General features: G+C 46.1%; 1 protein-coding gene across 1 annotated transcript in view; it reads right to left on the bottom strand.

The window, feature by feature from the left end:
- The window catches only part of LOC137645700 (uncharacterized), a 50,560-nt gene that overhangs the window by 18,307 nt on the left and 4,739 nt on the right, over nt 1–27,514 (bottom strand). The window contains exon 2 of the mRNA XM_068378560.1: nt 16,259–16,382. Coding sequence (XP_068234661.1) covers nt 16,259–16,367 — 109 coding nt within the window. The 5' untranslated portion in view covers nt 16,368–16,382. The remainder of the gene's footprint in view (nt 1–16,258; nt 16,383–27,514) is intronic.

The following is a 27,514-nucleotide window of genomic DNA, read 5'->3' on the forward strand; positions in this document are numbered from 1 at the left end:
GGGTACACCCTCTCAGGGGGGGGATGTCCGGGAGTCCATGACTGGACTTCTTACATCCCTCCCCCTGTCTCTCTCACTATCCGGGTGCCGGTCCCTTGCCGCCTCCACTGTCGGCGATACCCGCCTCCTACCTTGGTGACTCTCCCCTACCCTCATGCCGCCAGCCCCCCCGCTTGCCGGGGGACTGTCGACCGCCGCCGGCTCCCGCCGACGGCTCTCCTCCTTCCTCCTAGCTTCGCCGTCCGCCTGCCGGTCGGCCACCGGAGTACCGGCATCCACTACCGGCAACCTGGTTCAGCTATAACCATCCTTGTCCCAGTCACCAATCCGGCATCCTCCGACTGCCGGAGCCGCCGCTCCTCTGCCGGCGTGCCGCCGTGCCGTCGTTGTGCCGGCGGCCGCCACCCTGGTATTACTCTTGACTTACATATTGTCTGTTCTAATGCCAGAAACTCTGCTGGAGCGGCCTCCGGCGTGCCGGAGGTCTGCCGGAACCCCCCGGAGGCGTCAAGACTACTTGCACCCCCTTCTACTAGCTATCATATGAATACTGATAGCCCTACACTGCAAACAGATGGCCTGTTTACACTCTTAAGATCAGTGCCTTGGTACTGTTCTATTAGTAATCATGCTGTCTCTTTGCATTCTTCAAAATTCCAGCATGCTGCGTGCATCTTAGCGCGGCTGGTTGCCGGAAACAGTTACCCTAAGGGACCTGTGATCTCGGTCCCAAACTTATCCTTGGTTTTCCATGGAATTCCATTGCCCTGTGGAATTTTAAGGAATACTATCCTGTGCCTTCGGCCATCTCGGATTATCCAAGGATAAAGCTTGCGGTAGCCAGCCGGGCGGGATGCATGGAGTATGTTTTCTTTACTACTTCAATCTCTATGCATCACACCCTTCATTAAGTTAAAATTAATGATTAATCTTAACTTAGCTTAAGAACCACTCTTATGACTCCCCCCATACTCATTTTCTCTTTCTTCCACAGGAGGAGCAGATGAAGTGTGACTTCGACTTCTGCGCTGTGAAACGCCCGCACTTCTACGGGCATACGGCTTGCAGGACTCACGCCCCTTGTGCTAACAAGAAAGGGGATCTGAAGTTTTGGGACCCACTGAATTGTACGGTCTGCCAGGCTCAACTAGTTGATGCCTTCCATAACCCTCCCTCAGCGGAGGTCAGGGACACTTCTCGGGAGAAGCTACGCAAGTGGGTGCGTGGCTTCCAGAAGAATGCCACCGGACCGTACCTGGCCACTGAAGAAATGAGGTCACTCCTGTTCCCTAAGGCCTCCCCTGATTCAGTGGTACCCAAGGATGTGATCCCCACTGTCCAAATTACAGTGGAACCTGATGTTGTCATGGCCCAGTCCATGCACGAGTGCCGCCTGGATTCCGAAGATGACGAACATATGTCGGATGTCTCGGAAGACACGGAGAAGACCCTTATGGCTCAAGGAGCTGAAGATGACGAAGACCAGGTGGAATACGCCGAGTCGGAGCAAGAGGTCGCTCCTCCTTCCATCTCCGCTCCTACTCCTACACCGACGGAAGTATCTATCCCGTCTACCTCCACGACCCCGGACCCCTCTTCATCCACTCAAGAAATGATCCGGTTGATTAGAGCCGTCATGGACGACAGGTTAAAGGAGAATCAGGAGTTCATCAGGTCCATGATGGGATCCAGAGAACCGAAGAGGATTTCGGTTAAGGATCTCCCCGCTTGCTCACATGCCAACCCATGGAGGTATGCTGAGCATATGGTTATCGCGACCGGCAGGATCTTCGTCAGCGACAAGATCGGCACGGTCCCTTTGGAAGACGTGGAGTTCTTCCCAAACTTCGAGGCCTACCCGGACTGTTACGTCCGACTTCGTTCTGAACCTGCCTCTAAAGAAGAGACCGAACCGAAGGAAGAGATAGTGTTCGATCTCGCGAAGGCACAGGCTATGCTAGCCAACACGTTCAAGAGTAGGGGTTTTACCTGCTCTAAGCTTCCAGCCCTGAGCAAGAAGCACCCTACTTATGTCGCACCTGAAAATGCGGTACTTCCATTCTTGGAAAAGGCCTTCACTGCGTGCCTTAAAGCTGTGGAAGAGGGGAAAGCCTGCCCTGCACTGGAGGAGTGCAGACCCTTCTCCATAGTTACTCCCCCTGACGCTCGACACTGGAAGGACATCCAGCATACGTTCGTCGTGGGAAAGCTAGATCCTGACGTCGCCGGACGTCAGTTTAACGAAGACCTCCCGAAGCTCAACGATCACCTCCTTCGTCGGGAACAAGATACGAAGGAGAGGCTCGCAGCATCCATGTCCCACCAAGTCCAACTTGAAATTATGGCCTGTGACACCAGAGTACCAGACCACTAAATGGTACTTTCCAAATCCCACATGGCAACCGTGATAAAGGACTTGTACCACTTCATGAAGGCTCGGAGAGCCTGTCGTGAATTCGTGTTCGCAGGTGCCACTGTGAAACACGAACCCCGGAGGCTGATTTCCTCCAACATCTGGGGCAAACACCTCTTTCCTTCTGACCTTGTGAAGGAAATCACCGACAAAGCCGCCACGGAGAATAGGAACCTTCTCCACAAGTGGGGCATGTCAAGGAAGAGGAAACCCTCTCAGGACGACGGACCTCAACCTAAGAGGAAGTCCTCAAAACAGAAACCCCAGCAACGTCAACCAAGACGTCAGTTTCCGGGACCCGCTACCTCCCAAGTGGCAGCTCAGCCACAACAGACCTTTCAATTGGTCACCCAACCGGTGTTGTCACAGTCACCGGTCTTCACCCCTGCTTTCCAGCAACAGACGACTACCTTTCGTCCCAAAGGTAGAGGCTCAAACAGAGGTGCAGGCAGAGACGCGTCTCGCCGTCCCTCCAGAGGCAGAGGAGGAAAGGGAGCTAGCGGCCGAGGCAGCAAGCCCTCGGGACACCAGAAGCAATGAAGTGCTTCCGGTGGGAGGAAGACTCCGCCAATTCCAGGATCGTTGGACCTTCGATCCCTGGGCACACAGCATCGTCAAGAAGGGTCTAGGCTGGAGTTGGACTCAACCACCCCCAACATTCCAGCAGTTCTTCCAACAATCAACCCCCCTTCTGGAAGAATATGTCCTAGATCTCTTGAACAAGAAGGTGATAAGGAGGGTAAAGTCCACCAGGTTCCAAGGAAGACTCTTTTGTGTCCCCAAGAAAGACTCCGACAAACTCAGAGTCATTCTGGACTTATCCCCCCTCAACAAGTTCATAGCGAACGACAAGTTCAAGATGCTGACTCTTCAACAAATAAGGACCCTTCTGCCTCGAGGTTCCTACACGGTCTCCATAGACCTGGCGGATGCCTACTGGCACGTTCCAATGAACCATCACGCTTCCTCCTACCTAGGATTTCGACTCCAAAGGAAAAGCTACGCCTTCCGGGCCATGCCCTTCGGCCTCAATGTGGCCCCTCGGATCTTCACAAAGCTGGCGGACGCCATAGTACAACAGCTCCGCCTCCAAAACGTCCAGGTGATGGCCTACCTCGACGACTGGCTAGTCTGGGCTCCATCGCCCGAAGATTGTGTAAAATCTTGCAACAAAGTCACCCAGTACCTAGAACACCTGGGATTCAAGATCAACGAGAAAAAATCTCGCCTCTCTCCAGCTCAGAAGTTCCAGTGGTTAGGAATCCAATGGAACCTTCAGTCACACCGCCTTTCCATCCCCCAGAAGAAAAGGAAGGAAATAGCAGGGTCTGTCAAGCGACTACTGAAATCCAAACGAATTTCAAGACGCCAGCAGGAACGAGTTCTAGGCTCTCTACAGTTCGCCTCAGTAACAAACCCAGTGCTTTGTGCACAGCTAAAGGATGCCGCGGGAGTCTGGAGACGTTCTGCATCCATCGCTCGAAGAGACCTCAAGAGACGGCTCCCAAACAGACTTCGACTTCTCCTCAAGCCGTGGTCGGAAGCAAAGGCCCTAAAAAGGTCCATTCCTCTTCAACACCCTCCTCCATCACTCAACATCCACACGGACGCTTCGCTGGAGGGTTGGGGAGGTCACTCCCACCAAAAACAGGCTCAAGGCACCTGGTCTCCCCTGTTCAAGACGTTCCACATAAACATCTTGGAGGCCATGGCGGTCCTTCTAACTCTGAAGAAATTATCCCCGCCTCCCTCGATCCACATTCGTCTAACCCTAGACAACTCAGTGGTAGTTCGTTGTCTCAATCGCCAAGGCTCAAGATCGCCCCAGATAAATCAGGTGCTTCTCCCAATCTTCCGTCTGGCAGAGAAGAAGTGGCACCTGTCTGCAGTTCACCTACAAGGATTCCGCAACGTGACAGCGGATGCTCTATCTCGAACAAACCCGATAGAGTCGGAATGGTCTCTAGACGCAAGATCGTTCTCCTTCATCTCTCACCAAGTCCCAGAACTTCAGATAGATCTCTTCGCAACGAGCGACAACAATCAACTTCCTCGGTATGTGGCCCCGTACGAGGACCCCAAGGCAGAAGCGGTGGATGCCATGTCACTGGACTGGAACAGATGGTCCAAGATCTACCTGTTCCCTCCCACCAACCTTCTGCTGAAAGTCCTCTCCAAACTGAGAACCTTCAAAGGGACAGCGGCCCTAGTGGCTCCCAAGTGGCCCCGGAGCAACTGGTACCCCCTGGTCCTGGAGCTGCAGCCCAAGCTGATCCCTCTCCCGGGCCCAGTTCTCTCCCAACAAGTACAGAAGTCGACTGTCTTCGCTTCATCATCGAAAATCAAGGACCTTCATCTCATGATTTTCTCTCCCTAGCCGCAAAGAAGAGGTTTGGGATCTCGAAGAAAAGTCTGGACTTCCTAGAGGAATACAAGACCGAATCCACAAGACGGCAATACGAATCATCCTGGAGGAAATGGGTCTCCTTCGTCAAGACAAAAAATCCTAAAGAAATCACAATTGATTTCTGCATGTCCTTCTTTATTCACCTTCATGGACAGGGATTAGCAGCCAATACGATTTCAACCTGCAAATTGGCCTTGACCAGACCAATTCTATATGCCTTCCAAATTGATCTGTCCAGCGACATCTTCAACAAACTACCGAAAGCATGTGCTCGCCTACGCCCAGCACCCCCACCGAAACCGATCTCCTGGTCATTAGACAAGGTGCTCCATTTCGCCTCCAACTTGGATAATGATTCATGCCCTCTCAAGGATCTGACTCAGAAAGTTATATTTCTCTTTGCTCTTGCTTCGGGAGCTCGAGTCAGCGAAATAGTGGCATTATCAAGAGAGGAAGGACACATCCTGTTTACCGATACAGGAGACGTTACCCTCTCCCCTGATCCGATGTTTCTCGCCAAAAATGAATTACCCACCAAAAGATGGGGCCCCTGGAGAATATGCCCCCTGAAGGAAGATGTCTCTCTATGCCCAGTAGAGAGCCTCAAGGTCTATCTTCGCAGAACTTCGAACTTTGGTGGAGGCCAACTCTTCAAAGGAGAAACATCGGGCAGCGACCTGTCACTGAAACAATTAAGAGCGAAAATCACCTACTTCATTCGCAGAGCGGATCCTGACAGTACACCCGCCGGTCATGATCCTAGGAAAGTTGCATCATCTCTGAATTTCTTTCAGAGTATGGACTTTGAAAGCCTTAAAAACTTCACAGGCTGGAAGTCCTCGCGCGTTTTCTTTAAACATTATGCGAAACAAGTGCACGAAGTCAAACATTTTGTGGTAGCCGCAGGTAGTGTTATGAAATCTGCACCTAACTCTGCATAGAACAGTGAGTTACTTGGGACTCTAACTCTTCGGGTGCCTATGTTGACCCTCGAGCGATACATAGTGATGTCGAAAACACTTAGTGCTTTTATAACTGTTCTTATCCCAGGTGAAATGTCATAGTTGTCACACAAGTGCCGCATGCCCTGAGCATGATGTGTTTTTAATCAAAGACTTACGTTCCTCGAGAACGAGTGCCTACTAATAAACTTGAAATTCCTTTTCAGATTCTAGAGCAAGTCTTTATTACTATGTACATTATAATTACTGTAAATGAACTTTACTTATTGCTGCAATTCATTTAATTTCTGCATTTGTGAAATAAAATTTCTATTTTATTACCTGTGCGTCTCAATCAGCTCCTACTTACTATGAAATACATGCCTGTCATAGTTTTATTATCCCCTTTTTTCCTTATGGTTATAGAGAAATTAAGATACTAACTCTTAATTTATATTCACTCTGATTATGTAATGTTCCAATACGAATACTTACTCTTCATACCCTGGAGATGAATCACCCTTCTCAGCACACAGTGCCCAACCACCACTGGTCTGCTTTTCAGGATGTTCCTATACGAATACCAAACATTCGGCTTCGTCTCCAAGTTCTTCAAGTTCTTCTATCAGGATGAATAGCCCTTCAATACCACTTTGACGTCGGCATGGCCCGTGGGAACTTCACTGCCAAGGGGGGCAGGATGATTCTTCCCTAAGGTTCTTTACTAAGATTACTATGCTATTTTGTCAATGCCTTGGCACTTACTAATAGGGGAAAATCTACCACGATACATTGATTCTCTGGTATTCTTCCATCAGGACGCCATGGCTTGAGCCCAAAAAACGGATTTTGAGCGAAGCGAAAAATCTATTTTTGGGTGAGATAGCCATGGCGTCCTGATGGACCCTCCCTGCTACTTCGTCCAGTTTTTTAGGTCCCACCCTGCTCTGCTGTATCATGGTGATGGGCAAGCAACTGGCTTCAGGATAAAGACGGACGTGACGTCATTTAAGCAATGGCGCCCGTTTGTTTACGTCTCGAGTATCAGTAGTAGCCACGAATGAGATTAGCTATGGAACGGCTCCCAGCTATTCTCAGCCCTTACAAACCGAAGCATTAACTCTGTTCGGGGTGTAGATAGCTATGTGGCGCGTTAATACATGCGTCCCCTGTTGATATACGATGTCTTAAAGGGAAACCTTTAGGATACTCGCTCCAAAAGTTAGAATTCTGTGATAACCTGTGGTTAAATTCTCTGGGAATATCTTAGTAGTTATTTACCCAAGGAAGCTACCAAAAAGGAACCTTCCATCAGGACGCCATGGCTATCTCACCCAAAAATAGATTTTTCGCTTCGCTCAAAATCCGTTTATTAACACTTAGATCACAAGGAATTGACTTTGGGTTGCATTCATCCATTTTGAACTTGCTCAAAACTTTCTCAATGAACTTACTCTGGTTCATTTTTATACAATCTCCATCAAAAACAACCTCAATGCCGAAAAACCATGAAAATTTCCCTAAATCTTTCATCTCAAATCTATGACATAATACAAGTTTAGTGTCAAACAGAGCTTTCTCATTACTACTGGTAATGATCATATCATCAACCCAAACCAAAATAATTACATGAAAGTTATGTCTTTTATTGACATACACACAATAATCACTTAATGACTGCTCAGAATGATTTCGAAATAAGAAATCATGGAGCATATTATTCCAATTTCTGCCTGATTGCTTTAAACCATACAGAGATTTATTCAGTTTCCAAACCAATTGTTCATTATTACTACCTGTTTCATTGTAACCTTCAGGCTGTTGAACAAATATTTCACAATCAATATTGGAATTAAGATGGGCAGTTTTAAAATCCATACAATGCACAATTAAATCATATTGTACTGCCAATTGCATAAGCATTCTAATTGAGGTCATACGCACAGTAGGAGAAAAAGTATCAGTGTAATCAACACCTTCAATTTGAGAATACCCTTTTGCAACATAGCGAGCTTTATATTGCTCTTCACCATTCAACCCTTCTTTAATGGCATATATCCATCGTCCAACTACAATACAACGGTTGTTTGGTAAACTACACAATTCATAAGTATTATCTCTTAAAGATTGAATTTCATCATCTATTGCAGCTTTCCATTTGTGAGCCACGTGTGAATTTAATGCCTCTATAGCTTTCAGGAATTTCAGTTACTTTACAACAATAATGAACAGAATAGCCCAGTAAATCAATATTATCAGGATCAACATATTCTTCAAGATATATGGGAGCAGTTCGCTCCCTACTTGGATAACGGGACTCACCTTCCCTTTCAGTTTCAGTCAAATCTGCATTAATTTCACTATGCTCATCTTTAACAAGGATAGGTTTGGAAACAGGATCACTTTGGTTATAATTAACTGTTGTTTTCTTTTCATTGCAAATGACATTCTCATTATCAGAATCCAATTCACTATCTTCCTTTAGACATTGGGATTTATCAAAATTGAATTTATCAGTAAAATGTACTAAACTAACCTTTCTCAAACTGTCAGTTCCTGGATAATATACAAGATAAGCAGGACTGTATGAATCATCGCCAACAAATATTCCCTTTTCACATTTTGGGTCTAGCTTAGCTTCTTTTCTACATAAGCATAACACAGGGAACCAAAAATATGCATATTTTCAAGTTCAGGCTTCTTAGACGTTAACACTTCATATGGGGTTTCATCTAGTCTAAAATTGTAGCATCTATTCCTTATATAAGCAGCTGCCCTAACAGCATAATTCCACATGAATTTTGGTAGCTTTGCTTCAATTAAGAGACATCTAGCCATTTCAAACAATGTACGCCACATTCTCTCAGCAGTACCATTTTGGTGTGGTGAATTTGGTGAAGAAAATTCTTGTTTAATCTTATTACTTATCAGAAATTCTTTAAATTCTGAAGAAGTAAATTCTCCTCCATTATCACACCTTAATCTTTTAACAACACCATAAGAACTAGTATCAGCAAGGAATTTCTAAGTAGCATTAAGTGCATCACTCTTCTGTTTTAATAAGTAAACAAAAACAAATCCTGAATAATCATCTACAAAAACATTACAATATTTAGATTTTTCCCTTGATTCAATACTCATTGGTCCAGCAAGATCACAATGTACAAATTCCATTTTACTCTGCTCTCTCATCTGGTAATCTGTTCCTAGATAAATGCATTTTACCTTCATGACAAGTTATGCAATCAAAATTACTTTTGTCACTAATTTTCATACCTTCAGCTTTATCTTCTAACTTCAAAATGTCTTTAACATTGCAGTGTCCCAAAACCTTATGCCAATCCTCTAGTGAACGAGATTTACATGAGCTTACATTATTTAGATAATACAACTTACCTTTCTTATTTATTTCAAAAGACACACCATTTGGGCTTATCAACTCAGAATGATTAGGATTAAAGCTTACTGTAGTTCCTTTAATAACAGCTGATTGTACAGAAAATATATTCTGCTTAAAAGTAGGAATACTGTAAAAGGACAAAATTTTCTTAAAACAATATAATCCTTTTATCTTAAAAAATTTAATACTTAGTAAGATATTATTCACTTATCATTCTTTATAGAAAAAGAAAGAAAATGCAAGTTATACACTAGCTTACGTCATATGACTGTGACGTCATAAAGGTGTTTACCTACCGCCATGAAGTTTTCGTAAGTTTAAAATAGATTGAAAAACTTCTAATCCTACCTTTTAAGCTATAATATAGCGATCAAATACCAAACAAAAACAAAATAAGCGAATGCCAGAAACCATATTTTAGGAGTACATCACCAAGATAACAGCTAAAATCCAGGTTGATCACGAGTGAATTCCCATCGATGTTGACAAAATGACGGCAGGAGAAAATCTGGCGATGGATGGAATGGTGGCTCTAGTGTACACCTGGCAACTCTATCTGCGATTGCCGCAAGTTTTTTTAATTTCTGCTGGACATCAGGGACTAAAGCTATTGTTATATAACCAGCGGGTAAGTTTAATGTTTAAAAATGGTATTTTAATTATAAAATAAATTTTTGAATATACTTACCCGGTGAATATATAATAGCTGCTACTCAGCGGCTCGACAGAAAACACACTCAAAAACTCGCGAGCGATCGGTATGAAGGTTGCGGGTGTGCCCACCAGCGCCACTATCGGCCAGATACCACTCTTGCATGTAAACAAACCCTTCAATTCTTCTCGTCCCGCTGCGTCTCTATTGGGGAGGAAGGGAGGGCCTTTAATTTATATATTCACCGGGTAAGTATATTCAAAAATTTATTTTATAATTAAAATATTTTTAAATATTTAACTTAGCCGGTGAATATATAATAGCTGATTCACACCCAAGGCGGTGGGTAGAGACCAGAGTTAATTAAGTTTACAGCGTATAAGCTAAGAGTTTTTGACAGTTATCAATATAACAAAACCAAAATATATAGGTACTTGGTAAGGAGGTTGACTTAGACGATTACTCTGCCTTATAAGTCTGTCTTCCTCACGAAGCCCAGCGATCCTCTTAGGATGCTGAAAGACTCCCAGGAGCTGAAGTATTAAGGGCTGCAACCCATACAACAGGACCTCATCAAACCCCTAATCTGGGCGCTCTCAAGAAATGACTTTGACCACCCGCCAAATCAACCAGGATGCGAAAGGCTTCTTAGCCTTCCGTACAACCCAAAAAACAATATTAAAAACATTTCAAGAGACAGATTAAAAAGGATATTGGAATTAGGGTAATGTAGTGGTAGAACCCTCACCCACTACTGCACTCGCTGTAACGAATGGACCCAGTGTGTAGCAGTCCTCGTAAAGAGTCTGGACATCTTTTAAGTAAAATGACGCGAACACTGACTTGCTTCTCCAAAAAGTCGTGTCCATAATACTTTGCAGAGATTTATTTTGCTTGAAGGCCACGGAGGTTGCTATATCTCTAACTTCGTGCGTCTTAACCTTAACCAAACATCGGTCTTTCTCATTCAAGTGAGAATGAGCTTCTCGTATTAAAAAAATCTGATAAAATATGACAAAGCATTCTTTGACATAGGCAATGAAGGTTTCTTAACTGAGCACCATAATGCCTAAGATTTACCTCGTAATGACTTATTACGAGCTAAATAGAACTTAAGAGCTCTAACAGGACATAATACTCTTTCCAGTTCGTTGCCTACGATCTCTGATAAACAAGGAATATCAAAAGAATTAGGCCAAGGACGAGAAGGCAGTTCATTTTTGGCCAGGAAACCAAGTTGAAGTGAACAAGTGGCTTTTTTCTGTAGAAAAGCCGATGTTCTTACTGAAGGCATGAAGTTCACTGACCCTTTTAGCCGAAGCCAAGCACACTAGGAAAAGTGTCTTGAGGGTGAGATCCTTCAGGGAAGCTGAATGTAATGGCTCAAACCTGTCTGACATGAGGAACCTTAGGACCACGTCTAAGTTCCATCCAGGAGTTGCCAAACGACGTTCCTTAGAGGTCTCGAAAGACTTAAGGAGATCTTGGAGATCTTTATTGTTGGAAAGATCTAAGCCTCTATGTCGAAAGACCGAAGCCAACATGCTCCTGTAGCCCTTAATCGTGGGAGCTGAAAGGGAGCGAACCTTTCTCAGATGTAAGAGAAAATCTGCGATTTAGGCTACAGAGGTACTGGACGAGGACACAGATGCTGACTTGCACCAGTCTCGAAAGACTTCCCACTTCGACTGGTATACTCTAATGGTAGAAGCTCTCCTCGCTCTTGCAATCGCACTGGCTGCCTCCTTCGAAAAGCCTCGAGCTCCAGAGAGTCTTTCGATAGTCTGAAGGCAGTCAGACGAAGAGCGGGGAGGCTTTGATGGACATTCTTTACGTGGGGCTGACGTAACAGATCTACCCTTAGAGGAAGACTTCTTGGAAAGTCTACCAGCCATTGAAGTACCTCGGTGAACCACTCTCTCGCGGGCCAGAGGGTAGCAACCAACGTCAACCTTGTCCCTTCGTGAGAGGCGAACTTCTGCAGTACCTTGTTGACTATCTTGAATGGTGGGAATGCATATAAGTCCAGAAAAGACCAATCCAGTAGAAACGCGTCTATGTAGATTGCTTCTGTATCTAGGACTGGAGAGCAATAGATTGGTAACCTTTTGGTCAACGAGGCAAAGAGGTCTATGGTGGGTTGACCCCAAGTAGCCCAAAGACTCTTGCCCACGTCCTTGTAGAGGGTCCATTCCGTGGGTATCACCTGACCCCTCCGACTGAGACAGTCTGCCAAGACGTTCAAGTCCCCCTGGATGAATCTCGTCAACAGGGAGATGTCTCGAATTCTTGACCATAAGAGAAGGTCCCTTGCGATCTCGAGCAGCGTGAAGGAGTGTGTGCCTCCTTGCTTGGAGATGTACGCCAAAGCTGTGGTGTTGTCTGAGTTGACCTCTACCACTTAGTTTCGAAGAAGCTTTCGAATATCATCAAGGCCAAGTGGACTGCTAATAGCTCCTTGCCGTTGATTTGCATGCTCTTCTGACTTGAGGTCCACAGACCCGAGCATTCCCGACCGTCCAGGGTCGCAACCCAAATCCGACGCGTCGGAGAACAACGCGTGGTTTGGGTTCTTGACTGCTAGGGATAGTCCCTCTCTCAGACTGATATTGCTGTCCCACCATTTAGGGCATGCCTTCACTGGTTCGGAGACTGGGAATGATACCGTCTTTAACGTCTTGTCCTAGTTCTAGTGAGAGGCTAGATGGAACCGGAGAGGCAGAAGGTGTAGTCTCCCTAGTGAGACAAACTGCTCCAGGGATGAGAGAGTCCCTACGAGACTGTTCCAACTCCTGACTGAACAAACGTTATCTTTTCAGCATTAGTTGGATTTTGAGCAGGGCTTGTTCTAATCGGTGGCAGACGGAAAAGCCCGAAAAAAACTGGACTGCGAATCTCCATCCCCAAATATAGAATAATCTGGGATGGGATCAGTAGGGACTTTTAGGTTGACCAAAAGTCCCAACTCCCTGGCCAGACTCAACGTCCAATGTAGATCCTGCAGACAGCGAAGACTGGACGATGCTCTGAGAAGCCAGTCGTCCAAGTACAGGGAGGCTCGGATCCCCGATAGATGGAGGGATTTTGCCACATTCCTCATGAGCCTTGTAAACACGAGAGGAGCAGGACTGAGGCCAAAGCACAGGGCTCGAAACTGGTACCCCACATTCCTGTAAACAAACCTCAGAAATGATTGGATATCCGGGTGTATAGGAATGTGGAAGTATGCCTCCTGAAGGTCGAGAGAGACCATCCAGCCGCCTTCCATTAATGCTGTCAAGACAGCCTGGTAGACTTCATCGTGAAGTTTGTCTTGACAATGAACACATTGAGCGCACTTGCCTCTTACGTACTCCTGCAGTGAACATGGCTGCCAGATCATTGGAGCCATCCCTGAGGAACTTGTTCCTGCAGAGAACGTGGCTGTCAGATCATTGGAGCCATCCCTGAAAGCCTTGTTTATGCATGACATAATTGTACAGCAAAACTTCAAACGCTCGAAAAAAGACTCCTAACAGGAGATGGTCTAGCTCTGAAGTCGACCATAAAATCTAGGAGCGTCTCATGGCCAGGCGCCAGGGAGAGTCTATGAGTGTCATATCAGACTCTCGCTCTATAAGCCAGCTTAAAAGTAAGGAAAGCAAAGGCTGTCTCCCCCAAACTCCTCCTGGTGATAAACCAGTCGCCTAGCAAACGTAAAGCTCTCTTAGAAGAGCTAGAGAGCACTAGCTTATAAAAACAACGGCTTCGAAGTAGCTAGGCCTAGTGTAAACTCTGACGTTTAGGCGAACGAGGAGCAGCAGTTACAAAAAGATCCGGACAAAGATCCTTAAAAATCAGTATGATTTATTTAAAGTCCATAGAGAGCTAAGCAGCTTTAGGCTCCTCTCCGTCTGACAGAGTCCTCAAGGGAATATCAGTAGGAGGGGGAACAGCAACTTCCTCATCTGAAGGAATCTTGTCCGACAATAGCCGATTCTCAAGCAAGGGAGAGACCTGCCGTGGTGGCAATGCTTGACAAGCAGAGTCCACACGCACTGGTGCATTAGTAGCGGACCAGGACGCAACGTCATGTAACTGCTTAACAGTCTGTGAACTGTCAACAACAACAGGTGCGGGAGGACGCTGGGCGTCCACTCGAGACTGTTTTGACTGCCTAGTCTGAGCAGTCAAAACAACTCTAGACTGCGGTAGTTGACGCTCAGCGTCAAAAAAAGTCAACTCCGCTGGTTGGCGAACGTCCTGAATGTCAACAGGAGCTTTAGGAAGCAGCCTAACATCCAAATGCGGCTGAAAGCCAACACGTGACCGCATCGAGTGAGGCTCTACATATCGTGACTGACGTGACTTAGCTACGCCAACGTCAACAGGACGCACAAAGGTTCGTTTGGGCGGCTGAAGGCCAGGATCTCGATGAGATAAACGGCTAGGATCAACGTGAACCTTATCGGCAGAATAGTCTTCCATAAGAGAGGCAAGCTTATTCTGCATGTCTTGCCGTACAACTTATTTAGGAACAACGGGAATGGTTGCGGTAAGAGACGAGGGTAACGTCTGTTACGTTTTTGTTTAGGCGGCGAGCAGTCTTCCGATGACTGCATAGTGTCAGAGCTGTCCTAATAGTTAAAACCAGGATGCTGGACCTGTCCTGAAAGGACTGACTTTTGCTTAAAGGGCCTCGAAACCTTGTTCCACGGTTTCTTATGCGAAAAGCCTTCGGATGACGAGGAGAAAATCGTCTCTCTCGTCTAATGGTAGGGGTGATCTTGGTGAGATACGCCTGATACCATAGAGGGAACGTCTGTTCGCTGATCAAGGCCTCTTGAACCCATAAGTCGTACGACATTACTTCTCCCCTGGGCTTGGGAGCTTGCAAGAGGTCCCGGACTAGGCGAACGACAGGCACGAACAGACGAACCCTCGGTCGCAACACTGATAACACTTTGCGCAATATCACTTTATCACTACGATTTTCTGTTTTGCACTTATTTCACTGAAATCGAATTTTTTAACAATTCACATTAAGTATGAATAAAACTGATTTCTACCTGAAGCACGCAATTCTACCCTCATCAAAAGGTTATAATTGCGAAATCAGTCGTATAATGTAAGCACATTAAAACAAGCAAAAAAACTGTAAACATATTTTAAGATAAAAAGATCAGTGGCTGGGAAGGAGACTAAACACTAGTTCATTCAAAACTACGTTTTCAATCTCTCACCGTACAGTGCCTTGGGACGAGAATAAAAACTAAAAACGTTTTATCCTTTCTCCCCGTACAGAGACTAGGGACAAGAGTAAAAAGCTGACTCGAGAACAACGTTACTCGCTTGGGACGAGAATAAAGATCGGAACGTTTTTTTTCTCTCTCTCTCTCTCTCTCTCTCTCTCTCTCTCTCTCTCTCTCTCTCTCTCTCTCTCTCTCTCTCTCTCTCTCTCTCTCGATTTCGCCCGAAGAGAAGAGCCCACTTACCTTTCGTCAATAAACAGGTTATTTGACCAAAGGAAAAAACTGAAAGGTTATTCAATTAAAAAGTTCCTTTTAAATAGTATTTAAAACATTTAAGCTTTGAAAGAAAAAAGGACAAAACGTCAGAATCGATTTACTCTTTCTGCAAAGTGAAACCGTGATACTCTCTCTCTCTATCGTAACGATAGAGCGCAAACTGCGTAGCATAAATAAACTAAACGTTAGTTCACCTTTGAAACCGTACGAATACTATTCAAAGAAAAAAACTTTCATAAAATATTTACTAAAAAAAATTTCATTCAATAAGTTTTAAATCATTAGCTCTGTAAAAGTTATTTACGATTGAAAAGGGCTCAACGTTGTTTAACTTCGGTTTCCAAGTTAGGACCTACTCTCAGTAAAGGTCGCATATAAACAAATCATTAAAATTTATTTTGATGTTTATTATAAATGGAAAGCTAATCGAAGAGGCCTAATAAAGGCGGTTGAGATATAAAATATATAGAGGAAAATCTATAATTAATTTATAACGTGATAAGATAATTGCTAAAAGCCTAAAACACACTTCCGTCTAAGGGAAGGGTCGGCCATTTAAAAGTCAAAGAAAGTCCATACTCTCTCTCTTGTCATCAAAAATTAAATCTATCCAAAAACGAGTTCAAGATTTAAGATGAAGATAAAACACCTGCACTGCGAAAGCTCAAACCAAAATGAAGTACTTCACCAAAAATGTTGAGAAAACTCCAGGTTTTACAGCGAGTATTGATACGTCTTGTCGTCAAGGTCGACAGAGAAGAATTGAAGGGTTTGTTTACATGCAAGAGTGGTATCTGGCCGATAGTGGCGCTGGTGGGCACACCCGCAACCTTCATAGCGATCGCTTGCGAGTTTTTGAGTGTGTTTTCTGTCGAGCCGCTGAGTAGCAGCTATTATATATTCACCGGCTAAGTTAAATATTTAAAAATGAAACTTACTTTTCAATAAAGGGCGAATGACATCTACAGGCACACTCTCCCCTTTGTTTACAACATTCTTCATAAATTCATAAAAGAATCTACTTGGAGGAGCAAATGTTTCATCCATTCTGCACCAAAAACCCTGTAAAATAGTAAAACAAATTTCTATGTGTCAGAGAAGTACCAGTATTTCATATTAAACAAATAATTGAAAAGGGCATAAAACTCACAAAAATAAAAACCAGAATACAGTACTAAAACGATGTAATAAAAGGAATAACTTCTCAGAATGACCGTACAGTTTTCTGGTATCCTGACATCAAAGGTCATTGATGCAAATGTCATTTGTTATAAATAAATTATAAAAGGAAATTTGACTTAAAACCATAAAAACAAACAGGTCAGTAAAAAAATTAACTATCAAAAAACATACTTTTAAAATAAATCCATAAAAATACTGCTAGTATTGTAGGACACATTCTGCCAAAAATTTTTGGCAAGGACAAACCTGTCATCCCTACCTTGAGGCTCTAACAGATATCTATTTCTTAAGTACAGTACTAAAGAGTGGGGCATTTGGTCAACAAATGCCTCACTGTAAGGGGTAACAAACAGTCATTGCAATATGGCTGATGTTGGCCAGTCATCAAAAAATAACAAATTTGGAAATAATTTGTATTTTTCCTAACATACAAACCTGAAGCTATTTATAATTGGGTATTACTTTCGGCGCAGTTGAAAGACGAGCCATGATAATTTTAGTGAGGGATAACTACCCCATCCGCTAGTTAGCGGGTGGGGGGTGGGGTAGACTGGCTACCCAGCTCATTCACACCTCTCGGCTGAGTAACCACTTTGCTTTATGGCAGGACTTCTCAGGGGACAGGGTGGCGGGCCAATTTGTATAAATAGCTTCAGGTTTGTATCTTAGGAAAAATACAAATTATTTCCAAATTTTTTATTTGTTCCGACACATATACAAATCTTCGCTATTTATAATAGAGTGACTTACTCTTAGGAGGGAGGAAGTCTGTGATCTGTGATCAAAAGTAGAAGGGACCCTACCCTCACTAAAATCAAGTGCTGATATGAGGTAATGCACTGATAGCGGCCTGCAGACGCTTGTGTGTGAGTGGAACTAATAGTGTGGCTTGTCTTTAACATAGGAACTTGAGTACAGAACCTAATGTTCTTAAAGACTTACCCAATACCCTCCCTCTAAAAGGTATTTGGGGACATAACAAAGTATTCTTCTATACTTAGGAGGCACAAGGGAAATGGGTCTTACCTGCAGCGAAGTGAGGTCAGCTATGCTGAGGCTTGCGGAACTGTTTTCCCCAGAGGGGAGAAGGTAAAAGGAAGAAAGGAGCCAGGCATTCTTACTCATTCACCCAAGACTAATCCGGGTAGCCTCAGCCCTCTGCTACTTGTCCATCAAGGAGCCTGAGGTGTTTAGACCATTTGTTGTGCGACCACCACAGGACCAATGGAAAAGGTCTCCATGTTCTTGTGGGTTACGTCTTTGCAGGTAGTGAGCCGTGAAGGTCAATTGACGCTTCCACATGCCCACTTAAAGTATCTGCACCACAGAGTAGTTTCTTGAACGCCAGGACGTAGCAACGCCAGTGACGTTACGAGCTCCGGTTCTTAGGATGGAGGAGAGTCTAGATTAAGAGTAACCTCAATTGCCTTCCAATCCCAGAGGGGAAGGAAATCCTTGAGGTCCTCTTCCTGACCTTCCCCGTGCTGGTCAACAGTGCCGACACATGGGGGCAAGCTGGTATCGTTCTTTTAAGGTAACCCCACAGACTACTAACTGAGTAAAACCCCTGTTGATGGGTTTCCGGTTACCGAACGAAGACTCTTTGTTCGAAATGGGCTGCACCTAGGGTACAGCACACTCAGATTTGAGTCTTGGCAATCCACTCAAGGACGCCGCTGAGGATTACTTCTCCCCGTCTCCTAGGGTAGGAGACATCAGACGTTGGATCGTACAACACACTAACTCTCTTGGTCAAAAGCCCAAGTGAGTAGAAAGGGCATCTTCCATGTAAGGAAGCGATCTGTTGCTGGGCCTACGGTTCGTAGAGAGGGGCCTTCAGAGACTGAAGGACCCGAACCGCGTTCCCAGGAGAAGGCTGAGATCCGACGGGGGACAAGTTATCTCACACTTGCATAAGTAAAGGCATCGATTGGAGAGAATCCCTTTCCACGACATCAGTCACAAAGGACCGAACACTTCGCCTGGAAGACCGACGCTGAAAAGTGTCTGAGGTGCCTAGACATCTTTTCCGTAACCTGTTGGGAAAGGCCTCTCTGAGAGGGGTGGTATAGGATCGTCCCAGGCGAGAAATCAAAGCAAAGCTACGGCTTAGGAAAGTGTTCGCATGTGGCTGCTTGGAAGTTCGTGTCGTGGAGGAAGATGCCCCCGAACTCCGTCAGGAGCTGTAGAAGGTCCGGGAACCATTCTGCGGGTTGCCATAGCAAAGCTATTGGAGCTTTGTCAGGGGCTGCAGAAGGTCTGGGAACTATTCTGCGGGATGCCATAGCGAAGCTATTGGAGTCATTGATAAGATCCTGCTTATCCTAACTTGCTGAGGACTTTTTCACCAGTCCGAATGGGGGGAAAAACAAGGCACACCTCTAGGCTGCCCCACCGATCTTGGAATACATCTTGTTTGAGGTCCTTAGGAACGGTCGAGTGGAAGCCTGAAGATAAGGGCCACTGCGAGCATAACCACAGTCGGGGACCCCACAAAGTTAAGACTGTTGGATACAAGATGATTCCAAGACACTAGGAGCCCACTATCTGGGTGGTTTTGCAAGCACATTCCTATACCAGGAATGACGTGAGCAGATGGGGGCAACTAGTTGTCCTCTGTCCATCTAAGGCTTAGTACTGCTAGAAGGTTCTCTAAGAGAGGTGAATGCTAGTACCTTTCTGAATCGGACCAACCGATGAGGATGGAATGGTATGGCATATGCCCTCCCCTCTCTCTTTTGATGCATTATGGAGAGCATCAGGTCCAGAGAGAGGACAAGAAGACAGGCCTCTTTGCGGAAGCTCTCGTCTGCCACCCATCATCCGCGGATTGTCCAGCAGTGGTGGGGGGGGGTGCATAGCAATAAACATCCCTCGAGATGATGTAGAGATGTGGAACCAATTGCACGTTCTTGCGACGAAGGGGAACAGCCTGTTCTCCCTCCAACTGCCACTAATCCAGTGTGGTTGGCCGAATACGACCGATACCAAACGGTAAACCAGTTAATCAGTACAGCTTATGATATAATAGCGAATCTCTATAGAGATCGCTTTCCGGACAAGAGACTGTACGGTAATCACCGAAAGCATCCAACCAAACCCAAGAGGGGATTGAGACGTATCTTCAATCTATTGTTGGGTGGGCAAAGAGTATAAGTGTACTACTGAGTAGTAACACCGAACTGTGAGCATGACAAGTATACATGCCTAGTTCGACTTAAAAGTCAGTTGGAGAACGTTGGAAACATTCGTAACGGAGGTTTCTCCTTCTTAGGACAGAAACGTTCATACTTCTCCGTCTCCGATCGGTAAACTAGCATTTATATTAAATGTTCCCTATTAGGGAACGAAAATGCTTCTGAGAAGTTTCCAGCCAAAGCCTTTGTAGGAGACTAAGACTTCCGATCGGAAGAAAGGAAAAATGCCTATAAGGAGACAGAACGTAAATGCCGTATGTCTGGCTATAGAAAAGTAGCCAAGTAATGTAATGAATATCCTGGTTTCAGTAAGGGATATAAATATACAACTTCATAAAACGGAGTTCTAATTGGAAGATGTATATAGCCCTTATTGGCAGAAAAATCGCTTGCACGCATATATGTACTTGTCCATTTGCGCTAGCGCATGCGTATTCTCTGCCTCCAGGAAACGTCTGCAACGAATCCGGTTGTGGGAATAATGTATGTGCGACGAATCACAACATTATTGCCGAAAGAATTTTGATCGTTGACTAACTGTAATATTTTCTTGAATGAGAGCGAACATGTTCTCAACAAAAATATACAGTTATAGAGGCAATCATATCCCCTTTGGTTTACCCCTCCTCTTTATATGAGGGGGCTAGCCAGTGTTCATTACACAAAACGGATGTCTGTTTACCTGTGGGCGGGGTTTGAAACGTTCGTAACGTAATGAAAAGATGCCCACGCTGCTGCCATCGTTCTTTTAACGTCAGCTAACAATGTTCCTTCGGGACTAATTGCTCGAAACAATAACCCCGTAAGGAAAGAATAGAAAGTCTCGCAAGTCGTTATACCCAGGGTACAATGACGGGGGAAGCTGCCTCCATCAAACAGTAGAACAGAGTTTAAGACCATAACCTCGCGGTTTTGTCTTGGCTAGAGTGCATGCTCCGGGAAGGCTTACGGCCTTCATGAAGTTTTAACACCCATTGAAGTTTTTTAAAAAACTTCTCAGGAACGAGTCTCCCTAAAAAGGGTGAAGTCTCGTATGTGAGGGGTTTGCTTCAAGAAGGCCAGACATAATTGAAATCGACCGCTTACCTAAAGAGGTTGCCATCGAACGCTTTCTCGATAGTGAGAAAACTACCGTCTAATTCAGGCGAGGTCTGCCAGGTGAAATGAACTGCAATGTAAAGCATTTTCATTCCCCATTCATTTCCATCTGCTAACCCAACCACTCGAAGTGCGAAGGAGGAGGAAAGATGATGGTGGTTCGTTCAAAAACGAAAGGATTGGTGCTGGCGAAACCAGACTAGCTGATATAGTAATCAGCTGGGAGTGTAGAGTGACGTATCAAGTCGCACCTTTGGAAGACCCCTCCCGTCGAGGGGTGGGGTATCGACCATAGAATTTTCAGAAAACTCTGAATCGTGGAAAGAGAGAGATTCGGATGAGAACCTAGGGGTTCAGAATCTATTTGTAAATTCCTTTCTTACGACCTTAAGGGATGTTGTGCCGAGAACCCGCAGGAACTCTGTCGCTGAAATTCCAGGAATCGTGTTACGTGACCAGGACCCAAAGGAACTGTGTCATAGTTACCTGTAGAGATTCGTAAACCCTTAGGCAGCAGGCATCCCTCTGTCATCAGAGTAAAACTCTTGATGACGATGGGCGCGCGCGAACAATTCATGGGACGAGAGTTCGAAAACTCTGTCATGAGAGTAAACCTCTTGTGCACTCGTGAACACTTCGCGCAACAAGAGTCCGAAAACTCTGTCATATAAGTATGGCTATGGTCACGAAGACCCAAAGGTTCAGCGTGAACTGTGTTGTGAGACCCCGAAGGGTCATAAGAGTTGTTCGTGCACTTCAACCAATTGCGTGCGCGCCAAATTGGTTGTGCGTGCGAGCCAATATGGTCGTACGCGCGTGCCAATACAGTCGTGCGCTCCAATCCGATCGTGTGCGCATGCCAATATGGTCGTGCGTGCGCTCCTATCCGATCGTGTGCGCCAAAATGGTCGTGCGCTCTTGCGCCGAATTGTTGGTAGGCGGAAGGGAGCTCGTACGCACACCTTTTTCACGCTCGTGGAGCTCATGAGGTTGTTCGCGCACCTGGCGCGCATAAAGTTACTTGCGCGCAGTGTGTTGTTCACGCGCACAGCGTGCCACAGGATGTTCGAGCGCATGGCGAGCCACAGGATGTTCGAGCGCATGGCGAGCAACAGGATGTTCGAGCGCATGACGAGCAACAGGATGTTCGAGCGCATGGCGAGCAACAGGATGTTCGCGCATATGGCACGCCAAAGGGTGAACCCGCGCGCCATGATCGCCATTTTTCTTGCAGGGGCCAAGACGGTCGTGTGCACCAATTTGGTCGTGCACGCGAGAGCTCTCAGGTTGGTGAGAGAACTCACCCGAAGGTTCACGATAGCTTGTGTTGTGTGAGCGCGAACGATCAACACAACGAGAGTTTGGAAACTCTCTGTCATAAAAAGAATAACTCAGGTCACGAGAACCCGAAAGATCAGCGTGAACTGTGTTGCGCAAACCCGAAGGGTCAGTGCAACGAGGAACCGAAGTTTCCATGTCACTAAACACCAAAGTGTCGGAGTGACTAAAGTTACGAGAGCCCAAGGGTTCTGCGTAACTAATGTTACAAGACCCCGAAGGGTCAGCGTAGCAAGAAACCGAAGTTTCCTTGTCACAAAACACCGAAGTGTCAGTGACTAAAGTTACGAGAGTCCTAGAGTTCAACGTAACTGATGTTACGAGACCCCTAAGGGTTAGCGTAACGAGAAACCGCAGTTTCCCTGTCACAACACACCGGAGTGTTAGAGTGACTAAAGTTACGAGAGCCCAAGGGCTCAGCGTAACTAATGTTACGAGACCCCGAAGGGTCAGCGCAACGAGAAACCGAAGTTTCCCTGTCACTAAACACCAAATTGTCAGAGTGACTAAAGTTACAAGAGCCCAACGGTTCTGCATAACTAATGTTACGAGACCCCGAAGGATCAGCGTAACGAGGAATCGAGGTTCCTCTGTCACGAGACCCCGAAAGGTTGGCGTGATTGATGGCACACGTTCCCGAAGGCTCAATGTTACCATCGTTACGAGAGCCCGAAGGTTCGGTGTAACTGAAACCCGAAGGTTTCGAGCGGAGTCCCGAAGGACTCCTACTGTCATGAGAACCAGCAGGATCAACATGACGAGAGCCTGAAGACTCAAACGATCATGCCAGCCCAAAGGGTGATCGAACGAGACCCCAAAGGATCAAGGCGAACCAGCAGGTTCAAGATAACACCTCTGCATAAGAGGTTTGTTCTCCCGAAGAAGGAGAAAGTCGCTTAAGAGAAGGCTCTCGCTCCGCCCCTGAAGGAAAACCATTAGCGTAGGGATAACCTGCTTCGGAAAAAGCTCTGCCACCGCCCCTGGTGGATCAGCAAGCTCCTACAGACCATACAGTATTACATATGATCAGCGCTCAAGCCCCCTCTCCACCCAAGCTAGGACCAAGGAAGATCAGGTCTATTAAATTTCTTATTCCTGATCTAGATATTAATCTCTGGCATCGTCGTTCAATTAGTTCATTATGCATGTTGCATAAGATTTTTCATAACTCTGACCATCCTTTACATTCAGATCTCCCTGGACAATTCTATCCTGTTCGTAATACTAGGCAGGCAGTTAATTCTAATAGCCAGGCCTTCTCCATCACAAGGCTCAATACTACGCAGTACTCTAGAAGTTTTATTCCAGCTGAACCAAGTTGTGGAATGATCTTCCTAATCGGGTGGTTGAATCAGTAGAACTTCAAAAGTTCAAAGTTGGAGCAAATGCTTTTTTTTTGACCAGGCGGACTTGAGTCTTTTATAGTTTATTTATGACATATTTGTTTTTGATGTTGTTAATAGTTTATATATGACATGTCTGTTTTGACGTTGTTACTGTTTTTAGAATGATTTATTGTTAATTTGTTCTCTTCATTTATTTATTTCCTTATTTCCTTTCCTCACTGGGCTATTTTTCCCTGTTGGAGCCCCTGGGCTTATAGCATCTTGCTTTTCCAACTAGGGTTGTAGCTTGGATAGTAATAGTAGTAGTAATAATAATAATAATAATAATGGCCTCTGATAACTTGGCAGATAGACCTATAGGCTACCCCAACCAGAGGAACTAACGAGTTTGAGTAACTCGAACCCCAGTCTGGCAATCACCAGGCAAGGACGCTACCACCAGGCCACCACAACCCTTTCTGTTTTTTTTGCAAAATCACAAATTTTAAGTAATTTGTATTTTTCCTAACAATACTTACCGAAGAAACACTTTATAGGAGATTACTGGTAACTCCTCTCCGACGACCAGATTTTTACGTAGTTTCCCCCTACTTCCATGTTCTATACTGTCCTGAATAACGGGAAATAACATGACCTGGGGGCATTGCCCAGGCAGGTCGCCCGTCTTTGAGAAGCTCTCCCCAGTATGTTTTATGTAATGAACAAAACCACGAGGTCAGCGGGGCACTGCGGGGACGGTTGGGGGGGCCCTAAACCTAAAGTGTTTCTTCGGTAAGTATTGTTAGGAAAAATACAAATTACTTAAAATTTGTGATTTGTTCCGACACAGAGACTTACCTTGAAACACTTTATAGGAGACTTACACCTTAGGAGGGGGGAGTGCCCTTTAGCCCTGACCCCGATGGACAGTAGGGAAAACTACGTAAAAGACTCATTAAGTGTGATATAACACTTACCCTTCTGCAATATCTTCGTTGTGCTTGATATGGCGAATTTTCGTCTTGTGTAATGAGCGATATTTCTTGATGACGACTGACGGTACGAGAAAGTTAGAAAAGGGGGGAAAATAGAACTCGGCTCCTTGTGTCTAGATACTTTATGTTTCGCGATTGAGCCTGGGGCTTGAGCCGTCAAACCGAATGCAGGGCTGAGATGACCGGCCCGATAGAAAACCCGTCCAGAGACTTTCTCGTACAGTCCTTGAGATAATGTGCGGTGAAGGTCGACTGGTTGGACCAAGTTCCCGCTCGAAGAACCTGCGCTACTGACATGTTCTTTTCGAACGTTAGAGAGGTGCTAATGCCCCGAACATCGTGAGCTCTGGGTTTCCCCGGTGTAGGAAGACCTTGTTTTAAGTAGGCTTGCGTGATCACTTTCCTGAGCCAGAACGAAACCGTATTTTTGGATATGTTTTTCTTTATTTTTCCCCATGAGACGAAGAGATTCTTGATAGACGGGCGGAGGTTTGCCGTTCTCTTAAAGTATTTCCTAATAGTCCTGACCGGGCATAATTTTAGGTCCTCCGGGTTTCCTTTATTCGGGATTGCCGGAATCGAAAAACTCTCAAACCTCGGATCCCACACCGAGGGGTTCTGAGTCTTGGCGACGAAGGATGTGACAAACTTAAAGGTTACTTCCTTCCATCCCCTAGTGTGTTCCACCTCGAATGACAGTCCGTGTAGCTCGCCCACCCTCTTAGCCGAGGCTAATGCTAGCAAGAAGACCGCCTTGAGCGTGAGATTCTTGTCATCGATGTCCTTTAAGGGCTCGAATGGTGGTTTCCGTAACATATCTAGGACTCGCGCTAAGTCCCAACTCGGGATTCTAGGGGCGGAAGGGGGGCATGATTGTTCGAACGCTCTGATAAGCATGGAGATATGCCTGGAGGAGCCGAGATCTATGCCCTTGAGAAGAAAGACTTGACCCAGGGCCGCCCGAACTCCCTTGATCGCTGGAACTGACATGTCTAACTTGTCCCTGAGATAAACCATGATGTCGGCTATCACGGGCACTGACGCTTCCAAGGGCTCTAACTTCTTGTCCCTGCACCACTTCACGAATACCGCCCACTTAGACTGGTAGACGGCTGTGGATGATTTCCTCCGGTATAGCGACATCCTCCTGGCTGTCTTGCCGGAGTACCCTTGCTTCTTCAGGAGCCGCTGGATAATCTCCAGACGTGAAGACGAAGGGCTTGCGGGTTTCTGTGAAACCGCTGAAAGTGAGGTTGTTTTAATAGGTCTGACCTGCCGGGTAGAGGCCAAGGAGGTAGGACGGTGAGGTTCCTTAGGTCCGCGAACCATTCTCTCTCCGGCCACCAAGGCGCTACCAAAGTCATCCTTAGGTTGGTTGCTGCCCTTACTCTGTTGAGGACCTGCCTTATCAGGGAGAAGGGGGGGAAGGCGTACACGTCCAGTCCGTCCCACTTGTGCTGAAAGACGTCTTCCATTGCCGCCTTCGGATCTGGGACGGGAGAACAAAATACGGGGAGTTGCGCGTTCAACCTTGTTGCAAACAGATCCATTACCGGAGATCCCTACATCTGTATAATGTAGCTTGCCACTTGTGGGTGTAGGGACCATTCTGCTGCTACCACTTGCCCCACTCTGCTGAGGCCGTCTGCTAGGACGTTGTTCTTCCCTGGGATGAACCTTGCCGTCAGGATGACGTCCTTCTGTTCCGCCCATTTTAGGATTTGAAGGGCTAGTTCGCACAACTCTTTTGATCTCAGTCCCCCCTCCTTCTTCACGTAAGCCACCACCGTTGCATTGTCTGACATTAGGGCCACCGAACACCCTCTCATGTCCTCCTCGAAGTGGTTGCAGGCTTCTTGGACCGCTCTCATTTCCAGGATATTTATGTGTAGGGATTTCTCCCCCTCTGACCACGCCCCCTTTGCTGTCTTTTCCCGGAGATGGGCTCCCCACCCGTCCTTCGATGCGTCCGTGAAGAGAAGAACCTCCGGAGGTTGGGAGGACAGTGGCATCCCCCTTAGGGTGTTCGACCGATCCTGCCACCATTCCAAGGCCTTCCTGGACTCCTGAAGGAGAGGGACCACAATGTCCGGGGAACTTTTCTGGTTCCAATGTTCTTTCAGGTTCCATTGAACCCTTAAGTTCTGTCTCCCGTGAGGTACCAGCTTCTCTAGGGACACCAGGTGCCCTACCAACCTTTGCCAATCCTGCGCTCTTCTGGGGCGACCCAGAAGGAAGGGCCGGAGCACTCGATCCAGGTTGTCCAGCCTTTCCGTGGTTGGGAATGCCTTGACCTGTAACGAATCCAGGACCATTCCAAGGTACGTCCTCCTGTTGGATGGGGTTAGCTGTGATTTCTCCAAGTTGACCACGATGCCCAGGGTCTTGCACAATTGAAGAAGATCTTCGCCCTGTTGTTTCAAGTCTTCCTTTGAGGATGAAAGGAGTAACCAGTCGTCCAGGTACCTGATCAGTCGAATGCCCCGTTCGTGGGCCCATATGGGGACCGTCGTAAAGACCCTCATGAATACCTGGGGGGCTGTTGAAAGACCGAAGCATAGGGCCTTGAATTGTAACACCTGGGTACCCCACTTGACCCGGAGAAACTTCCTGCTCGACGGATGAATGGGCACTTGGAAGTAGGCGTCCTTGAGGTCTATAGAAATCAAAAAGTCGCCCTCTCTCAAGGACGCCATGACCGTTCTTGGAGTGTCCATTTTGAAGGTCACTTTCCTGAGAAACCTGTTGAGGGCTGACAGGTCTATTACAGGTCTCCACCCTCCTGTCTCTTTTTCCACTAGGAACAGGCGGCTGTAGAACCCCGGACCCGGGAATGTCACTGTTTCTAAAGCTCCCTTCTGCAGCAACGTCTTGACTTCTTCGTCCAACGCTGCCCTCTTCGCCAGGTCCTTGGGCACCAACCAGTCTGCCTGCGTTGCTGGAACTAGGGGGGGTGTCTCTTCCATGAAGGGGATCCTGTAGCCCTCCTTTAGTACTGTAACTGTCCACGGATCTGCTCCGTGGAGCTTCCATGCTTGCCAAGTGAGTCTGAGGCATCC

The sequence above is a fragment of the Palaemon carinicauda genome, chromosome 8 (assembly GCF_036898095.1).
Source record: "Palaemon carinicauda isolate YSFRI2023 chromosome 8, ASM3689809v2, whole genome shotgun sequence".
Taxonomy (NCBI): domain Eukaryota; kingdom Metazoa; phylum Arthropoda; class Malacostraca; order Decapoda; family Palaemonidae; genus Palaemon; species Palaemon carinicauda.